Source organism: Phyllostomus discolor, chromosome 5 (assembly GCF_004126475.2).
Source record: "Phyllostomus discolor isolate MPI-MPIP mPhyDis1 chromosome 5, mPhyDis1.pri.v3, whole genome shotgun sequence".
In the NCBI taxonomy this organism is placed as follows: Eukaryota; Metazoa; Chordata; class Mammalia; order Chiroptera; family Phyllostomidae; genus Phyllostomus; species Phyllostomus discolor.
This window is the reverse complement of record NC_040907.2, coordinates 134,777,177-134,800,543: the sequence shown is the minus strand read 5'-3', so window position 1 is coordinate 134,800,543 and position 23,367 is coordinate 134,777,177. Positions and strand designations below refer to the sequence as shown.

General features: G+C 39.0%; 1 protein-coding gene across 1 annotated transcript in view; it reads right to left on the bottom strand.

The window, feature by feature from the left end:
• The window catches only part of ANK3 (ankyrin 3), a 328,085-nt gene that overhangs the window by 24,258 nt on the left and 280,460 nt on the right, over positions 1 to 23,367 (bottom strand). The window contains 14 exon segments of the mRNA XM_036026924.1: positions 2,587 to 2,730; positions 3,623 to 3,754; positions 7,048 to 7,122; positions 7,747 to 12,454; positions 12,456 to 12,536; positions 12,538 to 12,749; positions 12,752 to 12,910; positions 12,913 to 15,196; positions 15,198 to 15,556; positions 19,589 to 19,670; positions 20,728 to 20,754; positions 21,190 to 21,312; positions 22,102 to 22,227; positions 22,873 to 23,101. Of these exon segments, the coding sequence (XP_035882817.1) occupies positions 2,587 to 2,730; positions 3,623 to 3,754; positions 7,048 to 7,122; positions 7,747 to 12,454; positions 12,456 to 12,536; positions 12,538 to 12,749; positions 12,752 to 12,910; positions 12,913 to 15,196; positions 15,198 to 15,556; positions 19,589 to 19,670; positions 20,728 to 20,754; positions 21,190 to 21,312; positions 22,102 to 22,227; positions 22,873 to 23,101 (8,741 nt within the window).

Sequence of the window (23,367 nt, the reverse complement as noted above, 5' to 3'; positions counted from 1 at the left end):
ACCTATGGAAGACAGTACATTTGGGCTGACTGGAATGAATTAAGAGTACATCAAACAAAAACACATGGAATGACAAATTATATCAGGTATGAAAATGTATGATGAGTTACAGAATGATAAATTTATTGGTTTAGTTCAATTAAATGTAATACAATAAAATAAAAGACTACTGCAAACTATAATAAAGTAGATTAATTAAGATATAGATTGTTTCTATCAATTTTGATAATTTTAATACAGTAACTTAAATATGCAAACTAATCCAATGTAAAGTTACTTGTTATTACATAAGACACATTTATTCCATGGCCAAATTCATTATCTTTATACTTTTAGCATGTAAAATCTAAATTGTGCTGGACTAAATACAGCAAGCCATAAGAAACCCATTTTTACAATTACTTATAACATATTAAGAACTATACATATGAGCAATTCTACCCAACTCTAATTTTTACCTATTTCACATGAAATTTATAGCACAGAAAAAATGAATTTAATCTTTGGAAAGAAATGATTGTTAGGTTTTGGAGCAGTAGTACTGGGAAAAAATTCTAAAAAGATGTTAGGAGAAGGATTAAAAAGGCAGATAAAGGAGAAGAGACTCCATGTGAAGTCTTCAGGTGCCATAATGTGTCAGAGATGAGGGGTGTGGCGTATGTGGAGGCTTTGGTAAACTTGGTGGCAGGGGTCCACTCAGAACCATGACTCAAATAAAGAGAAAACAGAAATGATGCACAACAGAGACAGGAGGAAAACCACGCGCAAAGAGCTCTGAATATTTGCGACAAGGCTATGAAACACGGCGGTTTATTAAGCAGACTACACAGAAGGGACGGAGGGAGCAGTTCTGTTTTAAACTTCTGCATGGACTGGGTAGCGTTTTGCTCCTTGAGCAGCGAGAAAAGTCAACAATGGTCTGGTCATGGTGAGGAAAGGAAGTTTCCAGAACTCCAATGAAGAGGAGAGACAGGAAAAAAAGGTCAACCAAGCACATTTTCTGTATTATTAGTCTACAAAATGAAAGCCTGATTTTTCTATCAGTTCAATATAAACACCAATAGCTTTTATTGTAAATTCAAATCACTATAGGTAAGTGAACATTTTTCTGTTCTGGTCACCTATAAACCACAGTCTTGCTGAAAAGCTGGCTATGATTAGCTGAGGTTTATAATCTGCACAAGTGAAACTTATTTCATATGTATATTCCTAAATTTCCCTAAGAAGTTATAAAAGTAAGAAATATTAAGATGTAGTAGCAAAAAGCTCTTGTGAATTTATTTAATAATATTTTTATTTTAAAAGGTTAAAGTTAAATACAACTTTCAATTCCATTGAATACTTTTGTTTTCTGCTGATTTTGTTTATTGAGCTATTATTAAAGAATATTAAAAGATTCTACAAACTGTAACTTGGCAATAATTCATAATTTGAGGTAGTGTGTTTTTAGTGCAAAAAGAGTGTGGCTACCAATATAGGGTCTCATATGTAAGATAAGGACTTGAAGAGAGCTTTTTCCCAAGGTTCTATAGTATTTATAAGGTTAAAAAATAGAAAAACACTTTGACATTATTACCCATAATGCTTATGTTATGTGGATAACAGGATATGCTTAAAATTCTCTGTGGACTTTGAGATCTTTTGTCACATAACATTCCAAATTATAAGTTATTGATTCTTGTTAGTCTAATGTTGCTGGTTTAAAACTTGGGGGGAAATCACCATATTATTCAAAACTTGAAATAGTGGAAAGATATCCCTAGTTCTTGCCTTCACACCATTATCGACATTTTTTACTCCAAATTAATTATAGAAATTCCATTTGTGAAGGAAGATGAGAATCTTGAAAAACATGATATAATTTTCAGAATACTTTGATTTAAAAATCCCAAATTTACACAATGAAGATGACAAATTATATTATATATTGAGCTAATGTAAAAGAGGAATTATATTGTTAGAGACATCCATGCTCATTGAATTAGAAATTATGCTGCCTTTTATAAACTATAGATCAAATAGGAATTTTTCAAACAAAAAAATAGCACATGAAGTTAAAATAATGCTGAATAACTACAACACTTTTTTGAGTGATACATTAGACTTTTTCATCACATGTTTGAATACTTGGTCCCAAAAGAGCAGCTCAGCATTTTACTTAACAATTTGCACATTACATGCTTAACTTTGACCTAATACCTTACTTACTTGGTAAAAGAGTGCCCAATTTGGTTTAACCTACATATGAATAAACTAGTTCACTAGTTTTTAAGGTTAATGTGAAAATGACAAAAGTAATGCATCTTTAAATATTTTTTTTCATTTGGTCACATAAAATATTTGAAATAGAACTCTTTCAGATAACTTATGCTCATTATTTATGTTTTACATAACAGACATTTATCATTTGTTCTATTAGAGTATATATTTGCAAAAACTCTGGCAGAGAAAATGCTGTGAAAATGAGAAATTAAGTCAAGCAAATCACCATTTAGCTGGTTTTAACTGACTGCACTACACTTCGTGTTACTACACTTTCCAATTTTATCAAATGATTAAATAAATATGAACACTGAATTCAATTACCATCGACAGGGTCATGGAAAACATTGTTCTCATCTGCAAAACTTCTGGTGCCTGAAATATTTCCATAATCAAATATTGGTCCTTCTAGCAGAGTCACTATATCTATTCGGTTAATTTTTGTCAAGACCGAAGTTAAGGCATCAGCTGAAAAAGGAGAAAAAAAAAGTTTGAAAATCCAGTGAAATTATTTTCTTCCAGTCATCACAACATCCACATAAAGGCTTGGCTTTTGCGGCCCCACTGGCTTTTTAGCCCGCCCTTTACTGCAGCCCTGAGAACCAGAGGGCTCAGAAAACCCGCTGCTGCAGGGAAGATACGTGAGGGTCCTGAGAATCACCCTACAAAGCTGTGTTTGATCACAGCAAAGTTCACTCCATTGTAAGATGCAGAGCAGATTAGCCTAAAAATAGCTAAACTCCTTTTAGTAATAAAGGGATCTGATGAAATATTAAACATGTTCCTCTCTTATTAGACTGTCAAAGTGGGTCACCCTCGTGCTTGATATTTAGCATTTTAATGCCTTACTATGGTCAGGCTGACCCGGGCAAGCCCACACTAACTTGTTCCACATTGTTGGGTTGGTGCTTGCCATAGTATAGAACCGCGGCCCTGGCATGCACCACAACGAACCAAGCCCAATAATATTAGAAAATTCTCTGCCACCACAGCCCAAATGGAATCAAATGACTTGATCCCATAATTTGATCCTAGTTTTCTCTCTCAGCCTCCCTGCAATTCCATCTCTGACTGTGACAGTAACTTTTCAGAGTGTGTGACTCCTGTCCCATGATTTAACAACTAAAATCCTATTTCTGTTTTTGACCGTCACAGAGAGAAGTACAAAAATGCAGTAAATTCCCTACCAATTGCTTTCTGAAAGCCTCCTAAGGTAGGTTAGGATAGTTGCACTAAATTAGGCAAGTATGATTTCAAAAGACTTATTACTACTTTTTGATTACTCTGACTTCATTTACAGGCTTATCAAAAATTGGATATATGCAGTTTTGAAAGTTAAAGTAAAATAATATCAGCATACTTGTAGCATTTTTTCCGTCTCTGGTAACCCATTTTTTTAATAACATGAAGCTTTGAGAAATTAAAGAATTTGGATTTTCCACACGTATTTGATTGATTTCATCCACTGAAAAATTCAGTTCCCTTGCCAGTTCTGTAGAAAAGAAAAAGAGTTACTAAGACTTCGTATTCTACTTTTATCACATATATTTCATAAAAGTAATGCTCAACTGCCACAAAAAAAGGAAAGGAATTTTACAGTAAAACCTATGTACAACCCTTGACCATTTCATTAATCTTGATATACTTGATTTCACAGGAAAGTGGTGATCATACACAGGCTGCGATTTAACTCTTAGTTACAATTAGATTTAAAGATTGCATAGATTATTGATCTGTACAAACAAGATACTGCTGTGTTCTTTTAATGCAGACAAATTATTCTTTCAATTTCATCAAACTTCATACAAGATACGTAGGGACATATAGTTCATAAATACATGGCACAAGAGATGCTGGTTGTGTTTACCCTCTGTAGTCTTCACAAAACACGTGTGTTACTCCTATAACACTCTACTCTGTATGCCTTCAAGTTTCATGAACTCCACTTCAGAGGTTCAATGATGACTCTAGACCAGATCATTGTCTATGATTTGCTGCCACTTGTTTAAAAAACAAAAGGGAGATAGCTTTCTGTTCTTCTAGATGTATATACTCAGTCTTGTTAATGCAGAGAGTGTCTTTGGAAAGACATGTGAGTAGTGGTGGCTGCCTTGGTAGAGGGAAATGTAGGAGTCAAAGATGAGAAGACTTATTTTTCACTGTATATTTTTTGTACAATTAAAAAAATGTATTAGGTATGTAGTACCTTAAATAATTATAAAAAGAAATGGGAAAAGTATCCTTTCATGGAAAAAGATAGTATCCTACGTAAGAAGTATTTTTTTATATTGCCTATTTTAAAAACAAAAGTACATTTTTTAAACATTCAATATTATTTTGTATTAGTTTCAGGTATACAGCACAGTGGTTAGACCATCACATTTCCAGCAATTTGGCAAAATGCAGTCGGAAGTTCAAAAAAGTCCATATCCTTTGAATAAATGATTTTACTTCCAGAAATCTATCTTGAGAATACATAGGGGTGTACACAATGATTTATATAGGTCAGTGTTCACTGTAGGCTTGTACTACTGAAAAACTGAAAAGAGTGAAGGTGTTGCACAGAAGAAGAGTTAGTTAAGGTAATGCAGTGCCTTGCAAATTGTTTTGATCAGGGCCTACAGTGAGAAATACACAGTATTGATATAAATGAAACCAGATCCTTACAGAGCAAAACTGGCCTTAATACGCAGACGTCTTCTTTTCCATTCTATTCCCTTTAAGTACAAAACCAAAGCGTGCCTTGAGTTCATGACTCACTAGTGACCCACAGTTTGAACAATAACACTGTAAAAAGTATGTCTAATTGGTTATGTAGCCACTAAAATCAAGATCAGAGAATATTTTTGTAGAAACTTTGTAATTACAAATAAAAAAGCAAAAAACTGCATAATGTATATAAATTTTAAAAGCTGTTTATTAAAAAATCAAAGTACACCAAGATTGCTTAACAGTGAGTCTGAAGGACATATTTAAATTTTGTTCTTCTAAGGTGATAGTTTTCCTAATAATCTTCAGTGAGCCTATAGAAGTTCAAATGTAAAAAGTTAAATTTGTTTTTAAGTTCTCTATCTCTCTGTGTTTTAAGAGACACAACTAATGTACTGCCCAACAATCCCTCAGAACCGACAGCATCGTTTATCTAGAGACTGAATGAAGCAAAGACACTCTCACTGGGAATTCTATCATTTTATGGCTTATGCCTGGCTATTCTCATATCACATCATCTCCAAAAATTTACTCAAACAGAACTGGATTACTTGCCTATGGAAAGTAATCTTCTAGTTATAGACATACAATACAGCAAAATCGATATTGGCTCCAGCACATTTTCACATTACAATGTCTGATGTTAAAATATAAATATTATTTTTAATTTTATGTTAGCAAATATTTATGTATAACGAATTGCTTAACTCTCAACAACCTACAAGTGATTACTCAGGCCACCTGTCTTCTCAGAGCTCCACTAGGCCCCTGGGTATTAGCAGTGTGTCTGAGAGCAAGGACTGGGTTGGAAGGGGGTGGAGTGCTCAGTAGGCAGGAGGGGGAGGGACTCATGGCAGTCAAAGGAAAAATATTTAGATGACCTTGTTTGTCAATATCTAGTTTCATGTGCTCCCTCTTAACGGCATAGATAATTATTTTCCTGAGTCTAGAATGTATGCCACTGATGGTATGCAAGATGACCTTAGGTATGACAGTAATTAACATTTTTAAATGGTTATGTTTTTTGGCTGTGCATTAAAAAATAAACTCAACCTACAAAACTTAAAATTTCTCTAATTCAGAGCAGGATTATCCAATTGACACAGAATCTTATTTTCATCTTTAACAAAGCAAAATAAAGCCAAATATTTCTTTTCTACTTAGTGACCATAACTAGTTCCATTCATTTCATAGAACCTAACTAGTTTTACAAACTAGATTTGTGTATTCTATTTAAAAAAATTTTTTAAAGATTTTTTATTTATTTATTTTCAGAGAGGAAAGGGAAGGAGAAAGAGAGAGAGAAACATCAATGTGTAGTTGCTGGGGGGCGTGGCCTGCAACCCAGGCATGTGCCCTGACTGGGAATTGAACCTGCGATGCTTTGGTTCACAGCCTGCGCTCAATCCACTGAGCTATGCCAGCCAGGGCTATTTAAAAAATTTTTTAATTCAAAGTTTAAACTTACTGCCACTCCTTTGTTTTCTAATATAATTATTGAAAATGGTCCTTGTTTTCCATTATTAAATGAATACTGGAGCATAAAACTGAGTTTGCTTAAACCTATCAATTAAATAAACACATAAATAAATGTGTACTTCATAAAAATTGTGAAGACGACTTATGAATGATTAAAATTTGTTAAACCTGGGCATGGAGTAAGTGAACTGTTGCCTAAGAGAGCTGCTCTAAGGCCATAAACCATGTTTAAAATTTCTGAATCCCTGAAAAGTCACAGGCCTTGGCTATGTGTCCTTTTATGACACAAAAGAAGTTTCCTACTACATAAAAGGTTCTTTCTCTATAATCAGAAATGGCATTGTGAAGAAAGTGCTCCAACTCTAGGTAAACTATGATTAAATTTCTATTCTTTAGTGAATATGTATAAAAAACAGCTTTGAAAAACAGTATACAGCACTATCAGTAACCATCTATGGGTAGGTGAATTAGGGGTGATAAAATATTTTTTATTCATTGCTTGTTTCTGTTTTTTTTTTTTTTTCATAATGAAGCACTTGTGAATAAGACAAAGAAATTAAGAAAGTATTTGTTTCATTCAGGAGCACATACACTTACCTGTCCAACTAAGTCCCAGGTGATCGGCTACTATTGCCATCCTGATATCTGTCCGTTCACATGGACTCTGTGGACCTACGATTTACAATTTCTTAATTAAAATAATCATCAAGAAAAATACGATACTGGAAAATTGCTTTTACCAGTACTCAGCTTTTACAGAGACTAATGCTAACACTGTACACTTAAATGTGTCCTAATCACCTACATGAACACTTCTCTTTTCACATGACTCACTAGATTTTCACCTGGATCAGGCCGAATGGCACACTACATGGATGCTTGATGTAATGGAACTGAACATGCTGACACGCTAGCTACTGCACAACAGTTACGGAAGTGTCGTGTTGGTGAAAACGCCATGATGGGATTTCGACATCTGTGCCTTTACTTTGACAGAATCATATCCATTAGCACATTAAAATAAAAGAGTTGCTCATCGTGAATGACACCAATGATCTTCAGCATGCTTCCCTAGCTGTCTACAGTGTAGCCAGGTTAAAAGGAAGAAAGAGGAGTATATAGACAGCACATACAGATGACAATGACAGAATGAGAAACTACGATTAAGTCACTCCACAGGCAATCACGACAGTTCATGCACTAGGGTCTACGAGTTGGAAAGTGTTTACAAACTATGCTCGTTCTCCAGGATGTGAGCAAAGAGTGCTCGAGAAACCTGACTGCCTTCATTCTCACCAGTCCTCCTACTGCTCCTTTTCTCACTGCCGGCCTTTTCACTCTTTGATTTTAAAGGTGCTGCCTCTGTTTTCTTATCTCTAGCAGACTTCGTGGTAACTGAAGGCTGGCCACCCCGGGAACTCTCGGACAACGATGCGTTTCTTGAGGTACTGTCTTCCTCATCCGACAACTCGGACTGCATCTTTTTTTCTTCTTCAGAGAGGCGGTCCACAAGCTTTAGGGTCTCACCACTAATTCCCTTAAAATATTCAATGGAATGTTTACACACTTCCTTAAGCTGACTTTTCCTGACTTTAACTGTGGTGGTGGTAGTGGTGGTGGTAGTGGTGGTGGTGGTATTGGTGGTGGTGACACAGGTGGATCTTACCTTTATTGGCAACTTGGATGGAAGATGTTTGGCCTTGTCTTTCTCTGTCTGCCCTTGCTTTTGTGGGGTGCATGCCTTTCTAACTGAAACTATGGTATCCCTGTGTGTGTTTTTTACTGGAATCCTGGACTTTACATCTATACATGATGAAGTGAGGGTTTTGGTTTTCTCAGATTGACTAATGGGCTTCATTTTACTCACTTTAATGTTTGACATATGATTTGGTGGGAAGATAGCTTTTGATGAAGTGGCCTTTATGGGAAGTTTGGATTTGCGCCTAATCCCTATCGATTCCTTTGTCTTTTGCTGCTCTCCAAGAACTTTCTGCTTATCTCTTATGCAGTGTCCCTGCAGCACCCCTGTCTTTTTTCCTGATGAGCTTTTCACGGGATTAGCTTTCTCTGTGGTACAAGTGGGTGCAGCATGTTCTGTCAGCACTACGTTACTTGTAATGTTATCTGTCTGTATAGTGGAAGAATCCAAATTGTTGTTGTTATTAAAGTTATCTTTTTGAAAATCATGTTTTTCCTGGGGCCTAGTGCCCATGTGGCTATCGGCTGAATTGGACATCACTGTTATAGTTTCATTTTCTAATCCCTGACAACTGGTCATCACAGCTTCTATCTTATCTGTGACTTCTCCAGGGCCTTCTTTCTTCATGGTCATGGTGGACGCAGAAATTCCCATTTTTATAGGCGTGCGTGACTTGGGGTCAGCTTTCAAGGTGTTAGTGGCTGCTGCTGCTGCTTTCTCCAGGGAGCCAGAGCTGGGCGTGCCTTCCTGACACTCTCCGCTGGTTGGGATGCTGGGGTTAGGGTCGACTGGAGGTGCCTCTACATGTCTCTCTAGATTGGTTTCTACAGTGGTGTCCCCTGACTGTGGCTGTGGTGTGGCAGTGACCATACTTTGATCCCCTTCCCCCTGGTCCCCTGACTTCCCTTCAGGAGTATGCTCACCAATCTGGAAAAATTGGAGCCTCTCTTCAACAAAATCCCTCTTGCTCATGTCAATTGCACCACTGCGAGTCATCTCAAACATTTTTCCTTCATGAAATGGGAAGGGGTTAGGCTCACTAGTTGGGGTACTTTCATCAGTTGGCGTTCTGGCTGGCGTTGTATCAGGGGTTGTTGCTGGAGAGCGGTCTTCCACAGCCAGGCCAAATGGCTTAGTTTCATCTTCTCGTGATTTACCATCAAAAATTTCATCATCCCCTCGGTTACTAGACCAAGGGTCAAAATCTAGACCTTTGGTTGCTACTGTTTTAAAAGGAGTGGCAAATTCTTCATCCACTTTGTAACTGAAGTAAGTATCAGGAAACACTGATCTATCAGGATGTCTGCCTTCTAATGTGAAAAACTGGGCCCCTGACTTCTGGTCAGTCTTAATAGGAGTCTTTTCCAATGAAGGACTTTTAGAAGGTGGTTTGTCTTCATCAAGCCCCACCCTTCCCTCCTCCTCAATAACTTCCAGTTTACTTTGGCTAAAGGAGCGGTCAGCTGGCTTGGGAAGGCCATCTGTGTTCCAGACATCTTTCTTAATTTCCATGGTTTGACTTGGGAGTTTAGAATCACTCTCTGTCAAGCCGTCATCTTCATCTTGCAGGTCATAGCCATCTAGAGAGTCGATCTCTGTGGCATCTGTATCATGAGAAAACTCTGCCGTGGTAGCGATGGAACACTCGGTGATGGACTGGTCATTGTTCCCATTCTGGGCAGTTTCATTCTGAGGCGAATCAAGGCCAAGGCCAAATTCATTATCTTTTCCAGATCCATTAGTTTCCGATTCTTTCTGGTTGGAAGCCTTTTCAGCCGAAGCTTTGGATTTTGTCATTTCTTTCTGTTCATTGTCTGCTTCCTTTAACTTGAAGGTATATTTTTTCACTGGAACCGGCTGATAAATAGATTCGTCATCGCTCGAATCACTGACGTCTGCCCCAGGAGGAACGGGTGAAGGCGGCTGCACTCTGATGACTGGTTCAGCCAGCTGGTACCTGTCATGCTCGTCTTGCAGACTGACTTCAGTCATGCCAACCTCTCTTTCAGGGAGATAATGGTTCTTATCTGACTCAATCTGGTCTGCATCCAGCGGCGGAGGAGGGGGAAACTCAATATAGGCAACTCTGTTAGTTTTGGGTCTTTGGTTAGAGTCTTTGCTCACATGGGTAGGCATTTCGTGTGCGACTGCTGTTTCCTCCACCGCAGTCTGCTTTAAGGAGGACGACTTGCCTTGCTCTTCCTCCTCCGACTCCTCAGAAACTTCGGGAATGGGGCTGGGTTTACCTGGTATATAACCTATGAGTGAGTCTGGTGTCTTAGATGTAAATTCATAACTCACTTCCTCTGAACTGGGGGTTTCTGGGGTTAAAGGGCTTTTCCCAGAGCTGTCTAGAAAGGAAACTTGCTCTAGAGTATCATCTTCTGGACTACCTTGGGGAGAAGGAGGTTGCTTTTGCTGTCTAGTTGTATAAAAGGTCCCCCTGGTCTCTTGTACTGTTTTACATTCCTGACTTATGATTTTTTTTACACTTCCTTGCTGTATCTCTTTTTCATATTGCTTCCCCACCTGTACAAAGCTGACATAAACAGGTAAAGTTTTTATCTCTTTCCCTCCCTCCGTCTGCGCTAGTGGCGCAACTTTTTCCAATCCATCCATGGGACTGTGGTCAAACACTTCACTAGAGGGAGATTCCTTTCCTGGGCTAAAGTCTAAAGAATCAGGAGATTTGGAGGGGGAGGTTTCGGTTTCATCGAGAGGCGAGCATAAGCCTACATAACTCTGATGCTTGGAAACTTTGCTGATTTCCGAATAGGTAACTTTTTCATCTTCCTGAGAATTCAAGTGCTGTATCTCAGCTGTCTGTCTACTCAGACTTGCTTGGGGTGACGTCTGCGATAGTTCTTGTTTTGGAAGTGGCGGCTGCTCACGAGAACCATCCGGGATATTCGGAGACGGCACTCTCCGTCCCTCGGCCGCTCTGACTGGGATGTGCGACACGGCCGAGCCCTCCCCGCTCCTGGAGGGCTGCTCGGGGGATCCGCCAGGACGGTCCCCTTCTTTCACAACATATTCCCTATACAAGACTTTTTTGGAGGGAGATTTTACAGTCATTTCCTTAATTTCTGAGAGAGAGCCATTTGTTAACAATTTGTGTTCTCTCTCAGTCACAGACAGAAATTCACTCCTCTGATCAACACTTTTACTCTCAGGGTGACCAATGTGATTCTCTCTTACATCATGAACAAGTACATGCGAAAGTTTTTCTTTCTGAGACTTATGGTTAGCAGCTCCAGAACTTTCCCATGTTCTAAAGACCTTTTTGTCCCATGGTCCCTTAGTTGCTAACTCTGAGGTTACATGACATGCCAAGTCTTTAGCCTGTTGCTCAGAAAAATGGTCAGGCATTGCTTTACTTGACATTTCAGTTCTCTGTTTTTTCACCTCATCAGAGCCAGAATCATTTACAACAATTTCATTGCTTTGCTCACGCTCATCTTTAGCTTTTAATACCATAAAATCTCTTTGCACAGACACACTTTCATCTGAGAGGTTTATGGCCTTCTGCTGCTTTTCTCTAGCAAACACTTGGTAGACGGGTAGCTTGCTCTCCTGGATTTTTTTAACTGGGATTCTGGATTGGCCATCTGGCTTTTTGTCCTCTTGAGACATGTCCTTACTTTTGGCCTGTGCGCCTTGTTCAAATTTTAATCTAATGGAACTGAGTTTTGATTGTTTGAGCTGAAACCCAGACTGGGGCCCATCTGGCGCTTTGCTCTGTGAAACACTTCCTTTGGCTTCCTCTGTGGACTTGCTGTCCTCAGCCTGTTGGGAAAGAACCTTCTTCTCCGGGCTGCTGGGCAGACTGGATGCTTTCCTCTCATCGGCTCTGGGGAGGCCTTGTCCATCGCGGCCATGCTGCCTTGACTTAACCCACTCGTCGTTGGACGCCAACAGTTCTGTCAACAGTACTTTCTCAGGGCTGCTACTGGTTGAGCTTTGTGAAGAGTGTTCTTTGCCATTCCTAGGGCGTGCCTTTTTCTCTGGGGACTGCAGTTCATCATTTAGCTTTTCGGTTTTGTCACGAAAAAACTGTGACACTTCAGTCAGTTTTTCTTCAGCTTCCTTCACGGTCCTGTCCACCCTATCTTCATATATCAACTTCTCTCTACCTCTGTCTAATCTGTCCTCAGTAAAGCGCATCCACATGGCATGTTTTGGACTACTAACATCGCCAGAGTAGTGCAACACTGTCACTTTATCAAAATGCTCATCTTTAGACACTTTACCTACACCATTTTCAGACACATCTTTATAGATTTTGGAGAGAATTTCTTTTTTGGGGGGCAGTGACTACTTTTTCTCTGGGCCGCTTATCAGACCCCTGTAACTCTGAGCTAGGGGGTCCTGCATGGTCTGTAACCGATTTCCTCAGTATCAGAATGAGATACATCTAGCTTTTCTGACAGAAGCATTTTCTCAGCAAACCTGTAAGACTCCCCTCTTAGTTCTGACAACTCATCGTCATGGTATTCTATTGAGTGTTGACTCAAAAGCTTCAATGTTTTATAAGAGTCATCAGATATGAGTTGAGCAGAACTAGGGCGACTATCTTCTTCCTGGGACACAGGAGTGTTACTCTGGAAGACTCCAGATAAGAAGGCAATGACTCTTCAGCAGTTAGTTCTTCTTCTTCTTGCTGACCCTGTTCCTCTGAACAAGGAAAAGCATCGTGTTTTTCTGGCAGAAAATCTTTTAGGTTAATATCTCCCCGGGATAAGTCTTTCTGATATACATACTTTCCTTTTCTGGATGCTTTTTGGTTTCTCTAATAATGACTTCAGTGGGCTCAGCTTGGTTACCTTTTTCGATGTGGACTTCTATTATACGCTCCAGTTTGGGTTTCATTTGGTTGTCCTTCTCTGCATGCTGGGCTGAGACTTCAGCAGCAGACTTGTGAACATCTGGGGCCACTGCCGACTTATGCTCAAACAGACCTGCCAGTTCTTTGGAAGGGTCCCGCCCAGACTGAAAGGCCTTCATGATGTCATGGACGGACATGGTTTCTTCAATCCTTTCGGAGCTGCCTTCACTGCCTGGCGGGGGATGATAAACCATTCTGGTGGTGGTGGTGATGTGAGTCTCTTCTTTAACACGCATGCCTTTGCTCAAAACGCGACTGTGGTCCTCTTCTTCACTACTGGCTTTCATTTGAAATGCTTTAACTTTTTCTTTAATACTAGAAGCAGTGGGTTTTGGCTCTAATTCCATAAAGGTCGGTGAAGGTTTGGGTGACACGGGTTCCTCAGGCTGGGACTGGGGAGCATCTCCGGCTGAGGGCTCGTAGCTCCTGATAACGTGAACCACTTCAGTTCTTGTTTCTGTAATGACAGGAGGGATGGGGACTTCATGAAAAAGTGGTTTAGGACCAGTGCTTTCAGCGCTCTGCGGGGCCGAAGGTGTTTTTTCACTTCTTGTTTCAAAGCCACTGTCAGACAAGGGACTTTTGTCTTGGTCGTGTTGAGAAAAGTCATCTGGAGACTCTAAGATCGTATCTGTTCCAAAAAAGGAATCAGCCATTTTACACAATTCTTTCTCAGAGGTGGAAGTCCTCATGGAGGCTGGAGGCATTTTGAGTTTGTGTTCCTGCAAAGCAATTGCTGGTTTTAAAATTCTTTTCTGTCTCTCTTCACCATCTTTCTTTGCGTCCTCAAACTTGTACTTCAAGTTTGTCAATGAACTACTCCCAATATCATTTGTTAGGTAATCAATAACTTTGGTCAAGTTATAATCCTTGTCAGAGGCAGCTTTTGCTTTCACTTGCACTCTCTCGGGCAGAGTGGGAGAATGGCTTGCTGTGGCCTGCTGTCTGGCTTCTCTTATTTCTTCTGAACTAAATTCTATCCAGTCGTCTTCGGGAGAGTGTCCTTTGTCACTCTTTGGTGATTTGGGTGGTCCTTTATTATCTACACACACATCCTTCTTAAGGATTTCACTAACTTTCACTAAATCCTCCTTTACTTTCTCAACAATTTTGAAAGGTTCTTCATCGTCAATTCTCCCTTCTCTGGGGAGTTCGGGTTGGAATGGCTTCTCCTCAGGCACATCTGTTTGTAGTATTGCAGTCATCCGCATTAGGTCCTCTTTCATTTCAGCCACGTCTTTCAGAATCTCCTGACTGGAAGATAAAGAAGATGGTGCAGACAACTTAAGGGCAGAGGGTGCAAGGAACAGAGATGACTTAACTGGAGATGAAGTTCGATTGAAATGGGGCTGGGGACGTGTCTCCGTAGTCAATGTTTTAATGGGGGACAGCAAGGCTGCTGCTGATTTTGCGAGTGAATTAGAGTCTGGAAGTTTCTTTAATGCTGGTTCTGGCAAAACATTGACTACAGAGTATACTGGCACTGTTATTATTGATGAAGTTACGGATGAGGTAGTTGCAGATATTGACGACCCAAGGGATGTATAGAGTGCACTTGCGGAAGGAGTTCTTAGAGACTGAAAAGCTGATGGTGCTGAAGAAACATATGACCTGAGTGGGGAAAATGGCATTGCTGTCGTGGTAGAAAACACTTTCTCAACTGTGTCGGTGGCTGCATTGACCACAGAGCTCACAGAGTTTGTGGCTGTAGAAATTTTTTCCTGTAATGTGGCAGTGGCTTTGCATCCATTAATTAAAGTTGAAGATGAGGGATATTTCAGAGGGGAAATAGATCCATTGACTAATGCTACCTCTGCATGTCCAGGCACCTGTTTCACGGGTGAGGAGAGAGAAGAGGCCATCGTCACTTTAGCTGATGAAATGATATCAACCGCTGATTTAGCCGGAGACACCACTGACTTTAAAGGCGAAGATATTAGTGGCGCTGCTGATGTAATAATTGACTTAAATGGCAAACTTGAGGAATACATATTAATGTTTGATTTGGGGGAGGCAGGGGGTGTCATAGTAATTGATGACCTCTCCAAAAGAGACCCTGCTGTTGTCACTGGAGAGGTTCGAGAGGAAAATGGAGAACTGGATGCCAGCCCTTTCAAAGGCGAGGCCTCCGTGACTGGGGGAGCTCTAACCAGGGTACCAGAGGGAAACCTGGACATTGTATGGAGATTGTGACACCACTGTTTTTATTGGCGAAGAAATTGTCCGAAAGGATCTAATTGGAGATGCCACGTCACTAATGGATTTAACTGAAGATGTAGTTGACGCCCCTAACGTGGATTTGATTGGAGAAGGAGTCGAAACAGACCAAATTGATTTTAACGGAGAAGCTGATGGCGTATTAGAGGAAGAACTTGATAAGGAAGTAAAGCCTGACTTGGCCGGCCCGGGCACCGTGGTCGGAGCTGTTGTCCAGGACTGGTAAGGTCTCGTAGAAAAGAATGGCTTGTATGAGTAAGAGGTGGGGAGGGATCTTGTTGCTCCTGCACTCCGTTCAACTGTTTCTTAAATTTTAAAATGAAATCAAACACAAAATCAACGAAAATGGTTGAGAAACAGAGAGACCAGAGAAAAAATTGGTCAGTAAACTTTGAAATATTACAAAGCAAGTACAATTGTTTGCATGATTCAGAATGGAAGAAGCAAAAGGAACAACTAAGTAAAGAAGGAAAAAATTTCTATTGACATAACTAATTCGAAGGTAAAAAAACTAAATAAATAAAAAACAGAGCCATGGGAAATGAAATGAAAGACAGAAAAAGCACATCGCAACCAAATGGGCCAACAATGAAAAACAGAAAACACGAGGAGAGAATTAATGATGAAAAATAACCACAATGGAAAACGGTTCCCTTACTTCCTATTGACTTTCTCGTGTGCTGGTTCTGAAATCTCAGCAGCGCTGTTTTGCCTGTATAGGTACACGTTTACATTGTGCAACCACAAAACTCTCATTTTAGTAATTTCTAATGGTCCCTTGCCTTGAACTTTGGTGACACAGATTGCACCTATTAAGAAATGTCAATGTGTGTAGCTATACATTAAATACCTAAAGGTCTTTTTTAGAAAACCACTCAAGCCTATTTCATGCAGAATCCAAATAACTGTTTAGTGACAGGCAACTGATGTGCAAACTGTGAAGCCACTGGATTTTTAAATCTGTATCTTCCATGCACAATTCGGTTATGCTTCACACCCATAAAAAGCCAATAAGAGCAAGAAATTCTCTGAGTCAGAATTAAAAAACAAAAACAAAAACAAAAAAAACAAAAAAGAAAAGGAATGTTTGCATTTATCTTTTCCATGCAGTATATTCCTTTTGATGAGGAAAAAAATGTCATATGAAATGATTTTAAAATGCATGTGTACGTACACACACAAAAGGGGAAAAAAAAAACAGAAACTATGGTTCATGGTTACCAAAAGCAAGCAAAGCAACAAAACATTTTATCATGCGCAATATATCATGGCAAACAAGCCAACAAAGTGACATAATTTTTATGCTGTAGTGTGCACAGTATATAACCTTTAAAAAATACTTTCACAAGAGCATTTAGAAAGAAGAGTACACTTTTTCCATGACATGTGAAGTCTTGGTACCTTTTGAGATTTTAGGAAAATATTTAATACTGCATATTAAAAATACATCTGCTACTAAACATATCCATGTCTGGTGTTGTCTTCATTATGGATAAAAGCATACAGTTTATTGCATATTTTTTCATAATCCATTATACTTTTAATTCTCAAAAGGTATCATGGGGAAAATCTAAACAGCACATTCATTTTTTTTTAACACCCCATATTTAGGTATCTACAGTGGGATACAGTATTTTTCTGTATATATATTTATCAATGGCAAGGTACCAATTCTGGTGCCTTCCCAGAACATTCATGGGGCTCATGGATACCTCAAACACTGGAGCGGCCATGAGACGGACCTCATGGAGACCTCTACCGCTAGGAGAGATGGATTTACTACGAGCATTCTTCTGGCAGCGGGACAAGAAACACACAAATGAGGTAAGCACGCTTGCTGGGGAAAGCAAACACACACTTAGTCCTCTCTACTTCTACAACTCTAACAAGCACACTGAGCTGGTCACAGAGATTTGGAAAGCCTGCCAAGGGCTAATGCTTATGTCAAAGTGGAGTACAGTCTCACTCCCAGAAAGCACTGGTTCAGACAAGAGTGAAACCAGAGTGAGAATCTGCTTCATTTTTACGTTCCCCTTCATGCTCTGTTCCTGCCACTGCTACAATCCAGTCCTTGGATTAGCAGTTACGCCCTCAAGGGTGCAGATGTTCATTCCTAGTGTACATTTAAATTCAGACATTCAGAACATACCCTTTTCTAGGCTTACATATTACTCTGAGGAAGAGTGGAGGAAACACCCATTCATTACTGCACCTAGCCATGATTCTCAATATTATGTTGCTTAACTCTGTTACAAATACCACATTGCAAACGGAAGGTTTGGGGATTCCTTCAGTTCAGTGATTTGGGCTCAGTCCAATGTCTCAAGAGAATTTATCATTGTAACTAGTAGAAACTGGCAAAGCATCGCTCCTTTCCACTGAAGGCTGGCTCCATCACCCAAAGAAGTCTTCTGAACTATGTCCACTTAGCACAAAGCAGCCAACTTACTGATCAGTTACATTTTATGCTTTAATGACACATTTTGTGGTGCCCTTTATAACAAGGGCAATTTCTGGGATGTCAGGCACTGAATTACACCAGAAGTTTTTTGGGGGGTGTTGGGGGTGGAAAGGATAGAGTGGTGAGGGAAAAGCTGCATTCCCTCGGAGTTCTGACACCAACTCAGGGGCCATGACATGCCCTTAGTTTTACTTTAGCCCCTTCTTACTCCTTTAATTCCTCTGTTCACCACCCTTCTGCTTGCTTTCATAAAGCAAAGTACCCTCTTTCTTCTCTCACAAGTCAGGGAAGACAAGTTACATACACCTTAATTGACACTAACCAGAAGGTAGCAACACTTTCATAAGTGGGACAACTCAATTGAATGAGTGTATACCTGACCTTACAACTCATATTTCCCCCAAACAAATGCCTTAGGGACCAGAATCAGATGGGAGCTCACCTGTCCAGAATGCCTCTGGCCTCAGGTAGCATGGAGCCTGCCTAAAGCCTAAGGGGACTGCCTGGGAGTTCCAACCAGCCACTCAGTGAGGGTCTCAGCTTGGGGACAAAACAGCTTTCCAATGAAAACTTCCATCTAGGAGATTTAGTTATTAAAAAACCACCTAGTTATACACATACATACCTTTCCTGCTTTGTAGCACAATGGGAGTTAATTTCAGCCTTTGTGTTTTGGGGGGGACTTAGACATTTATGCTAGAGGGAGAAACTAAGATCTGGAAGAACATTCATGTGTGTTGTAGGTCTTCATTTCTCTCATGCTCCCTGTCTGGTGTCTTACAATCAAAGCTTCCCTAGTCGTCACGGGGCTGGACTCCAGCAGTTTATGCTACGACCCAGGGAAAGTAGTGTTTTTCGTTGGCCGATTTTAAATGCTATGTTGGTGCACAGAAACAAGAATTCAGCAAAAATGGGGAAAACCAAAGTTGTGGCTCTTACTGATAAACTTTCAGTTTTCCCTGAATTCAAGTCATTGTAAGTAATGGGCGATAGCTAGAAATGATTCTAACTTGAAAATAAACTTTTGTCTAAATCTTTCTCTGATGGTTCAAGTGGCACCACTACATCCATCCAACACTCTGCTGTTCTCACACTCTTCATTCCTGCTGGTGGAGGGGTGATCAGAGGGCTGCAGTGACCACCAGAGGTGACAGCCATGAGGGTGAGGGAAGGAGAGAGGGGCAGAGAGAGAGAATGAGTGAATACGACCGAATGAATCCATACCTTGACACTTGCAAACCAGTTAACAACGAACCAAAACCACCACTGAGAGAAGAAAGGGGTCTCACCAGTCTAGGGAAGACTTAGAACATACTTAGTAAGGGGTGGGGAAGGGGTGGACAGATAGGGAAAGAGGAAGAAAGAAATCAGTCAACGAGCGCTACCTCAAGAAGGCAGGAAAGTAAAATCCTTTCAAAGTGGGCAGAAAAAGATTCAGGACTAAGATCTGACCTACCCATAGTAAGAAAAGTGAGACAACTAAAGTCACTTATCCTTTCTCACCCTTTCTACCATCCCAATACATAAAAACAAATATTTTCTTTTTTGAGCACAGATTTAAAGCAACATGGATTCAACACTGTCTCCTAGCATAGTTAACAATCACAGTTTTAAAAGACAAATCATAGATGATTCTAAGTAGAAAAAAATGGTTAACAGCTTTTAAAAAACTGATTTGAACCTGTGATCTAGGGGTGTCTGTGCCTCTTGTACAATATGTACAATACATTACTTAGATTTCACAGTTAAGTTTTCTTGCAAGCAATGTTTCTTTTGCCATTGGGTTTTCAAATGACCCTAAAATTCAGATTGTATAGAAAAAATGTCTCTTCTCATAAAAATCAACATAGATTAGTAAACATGTTGGAAAACTCACTCATTCCAGGCTCATTCAAGTAGCTGTAGCGCTTACGTAAAGCTAAAGATGCAAAGCTTTGTCTTCTATCTGCTTTCTCGGTCTGAAAAAAGAAAAACAAAGACTGTGTCCAACATCCTTGTGGCATTTTCATAGCTTAGAAACATTTTGTAGGATGTTATGTTGATATCTTGTTTATCCTTTTCTTCTTCTTATGCAATTTCTTCATAAAAAAATGTGATTCTATAACCCCACCCCAATGTCTCAAACAAATAACCATCATTCAGCAAATATCTGAGCATCAACACAGCAGACTACAGGGAACTACAGAAAAAACATGAGCATTACAAAGACTTCTGATGCTGAACAGTAAATTTTCCCAAATTCATTTGTACTGAAAGCACATATATCACAACGAACACTCACTCTGTGTGAGTACATTCCAGGAAAAAAGGCACACAAAGTTTAGTATTCTGATTACTGCTGTTGCTTCCGTGTGTTAATGGGCATAAAGTATAGATGAGGAGATTAAAAAGAGATTAATGGTTTTATTAGGAATAAGGCCACTGAGTCTTAAGGCTGCTTATCTATTATTATTGAGATGTGAGTGTTAAAGATCCAATTATCATCTAATTTGGAGAAATATTAGGAGATAACTTATTAGGAAAGAATTCATTCAAAGCTTAATTGAACAACTATGTCCTTAAATAACGGCCAAGATAAATTTTTAAAAATAGAATATAAAATATTTATCAATAGCCATTGAGTATATATTTTACATTATATAAAACATAGGTTAATTTGTAGAATTTCACATATCACCCATGATCTTGATTGAAAAGTTATAACACAATTGTTACTATGGAAAAATATGCACAGATGTACACTTGATACATGCCAATCACATTTTAGAATGTTTAATGAACTTTAGTTTGTCTTTTAAAATCAGTATCAGGATTATGATTTTACTGAAGTACTATTATATACATATATGTGGACGAAGAGTGAACCATTCTTTAAGATAAATATACACCCTTTACTCACTTAGGCTAAAAAATATATAATACATTTCCCACACTTCAGCCCCCTGTAACTTCTTTTATACAGATTCAATTTCTATTCTATCTCTGACAGAATAAAAGCAGAAGTGTTCATATTACCTCATCATCTTGATCTGACTCTGTCTCCTTTTGGTTCCAAGATGCATTGCAGAGACAAGGAATATTATAATGGACAGCAGAAAAGAATATCAGGATATGAAAAGGACTCAGTAGGGAGCACAAAATGCAAGCTGATTTAGAAGGCACAGCAAATCAAAAGAAGCCAACAAAATATATCAAGAATGGTACATCCGCAGCAAATTAATGTGATGCTCTCTGAAAGCATAAAACTCTAGGAACTACCAGCAGAAGCAGAAGCAATAAACAGAGGACTCCATCATACAAACCATAAGAATCTGACACCACAGTAACAAGACTTAGTCAATCTACACAAAGAGACTAACTGAACTGGAGTTTCAAGAGCTTTAATCATGGTACAAAGCATTCCTTAATTGCATACCAAGGGCCCACTCCTTCAAGACCAGGGAAAGAAAGTCAATATATACCAATATTAAAAGATACCTTTTTATGTGCTGGCAGAGTGATATTTAAGTTGCAAACAGCTGTTTGAGGCAGTCCTTTTGTTGTCTTTGGTTCTTTCAGAAAAGACAGACGACCACAGGGCTCTTGGCTGGTGTCTCTAATCTAGAAGAATTTATGTAGTTAACAGTTACAGAAAGAGAATTTTCTGAGGATTCCTGTGTTTATAACAGTTAATCATGTTTGTTTTTGGAGACCTTCAAGAGGCAGGGAACATCAGGGGAAGAGATGATGATAACAATTGCATGTCAACCAAGGGGGTCACATTTACACCCAGCGAGATTTGGAATGTCCAGTCACTACTCTGAGCACAGGATTGTTGAGGCTGCTTGTCTGACCCCAGCTATGCATTGTAGAGTCTGGCTTACATGTATCTGCTTCCTGTCAAATAAATTCTTCTTCTCAAAGCCTCAGGACTGGCAACAATACTAACAGCTAACAATAATGACAGTCAAGTAATGTCCTATGTCCTTCCGTCCTCTGAGAAGAAGGACGGTCTCTCCAGAACGTCCCTGGGCTCCATCAGAAGTGAAGGTGGAATTTGAATACTGAATTTCAGCTCCACACATTACTTGATTACTGAGCATTGACTAGATCTGATGCATTTTGTATTTGCATCTTATAAGACCAAATGCACAGTATTTGGTCTTATAAACATTTGCTTAAACATGAATGCTTATTTAGCTGTTTAAACGGTAAAGACTCTTGAACTAGTTGCAAAGTTTTCTTAGCTGGAAAGTACACTCAGGTAGAACTAAGACAAAAACTGACCTGTTCCTATGACTTCAAGTTTGGTGGGGTATTTCAAACTGAATAAATCATTTGAATCTTTCCTTTTAATTCTCTTAAGAGCATTTTTTAAAATTCATAGAGTCTCCATTGAAGGTAATTTACCTTGATGGAAAATGGCAGTCTATTTTCTTTGAAAGCATAAAAGTTAAAAACAAGCTGTTGTCCTCCTTTGGTCAGTGGAGCCAGATTTCCATAACAATCAACATAAATAGGTTTTCCTTCCAGCACCTTTTGGAGTAAAAAGAAATACAAAATTTAATGTTAGTTTTAGTTAAAAGAACTTTGAAATTTTAAGTCGCATAATATTGAAAGAATGATGTTTCTGTGCCACATTTGCTTCCTTATTAGGAAATTACTTCTGTGGTTCTATTCACCACAGAGGAACTCTTCTGGCTCACAGTTCAATAATTATGACTGGAAACGGTATTATGGAAACATACAAGACAGAATTATATATTTCTACTCTAGCAACTTGTAAACATGTTTGAGAAAGTATCTGATGTCAACCGCTATTTAGATAGACTTTGAAAGGCCTTTCTTTTTTTTTTTGACTCTTGAATACATATCTGATGGCTGGGTTTGAAAAGGGAAAATCATGGTAATGTGTGTAGACAGTGACCATGCACGTAACATAACTCAAGTAGCTACAGGAACATGGAAACCATGGCTTAGATTCATTTGTACTATATTTTAACCAACTAAGATAAACTCAAAACACTTAAAATAATTTCAGAATGAATCTATATTGATTTTTTAAAAAAAAACCTAAAATCAATAATATACTTGAGAGTTACAGTGAGTGCTATTACGATTTCAAAATAAAACCCTGTATCTGGGGAACATAATTGAATAAACTTGTTCTGAACAAGGTACCTCAATATCTTTGCTTCTTGCAACTTCCTCAAAGTTTTCTTGCTGCTCTAAAGTTTTGTCCACTTTGTCATCTGTCATGCAGAAACATCGCAGGGAGGATTCTACAGGATCATTCGTTTTGGCAAAAACAACAAACTTGGCCATATAAGGAACACATATTAATTCTCTGTATAGTTGTGTGGCTAACCCCACAGTTTCTAAAACTTGATGGCAGTCCGCAAGCCAAAATCTGATAAAAAAACAAAACCAAACCCAAAGTATGAAAATAAAGTGATTTAAACATCAAATCTTGAAAAAAAATTCACCATTAAAAAATTAGAGTATAAAAGGAACTAAACCAAAATGTTAACTTACACATCCAAACACACACATGGATTTTTGCTGTTTATCAAACACAGAAAATGCTAAGAAGATTTTTCTCTGTTTCTTTCCCATAAAATTCCTGTTCCTCTGGAACATATACCAGTGATAAGCCTTCCTTTCTACTCCTGTTTA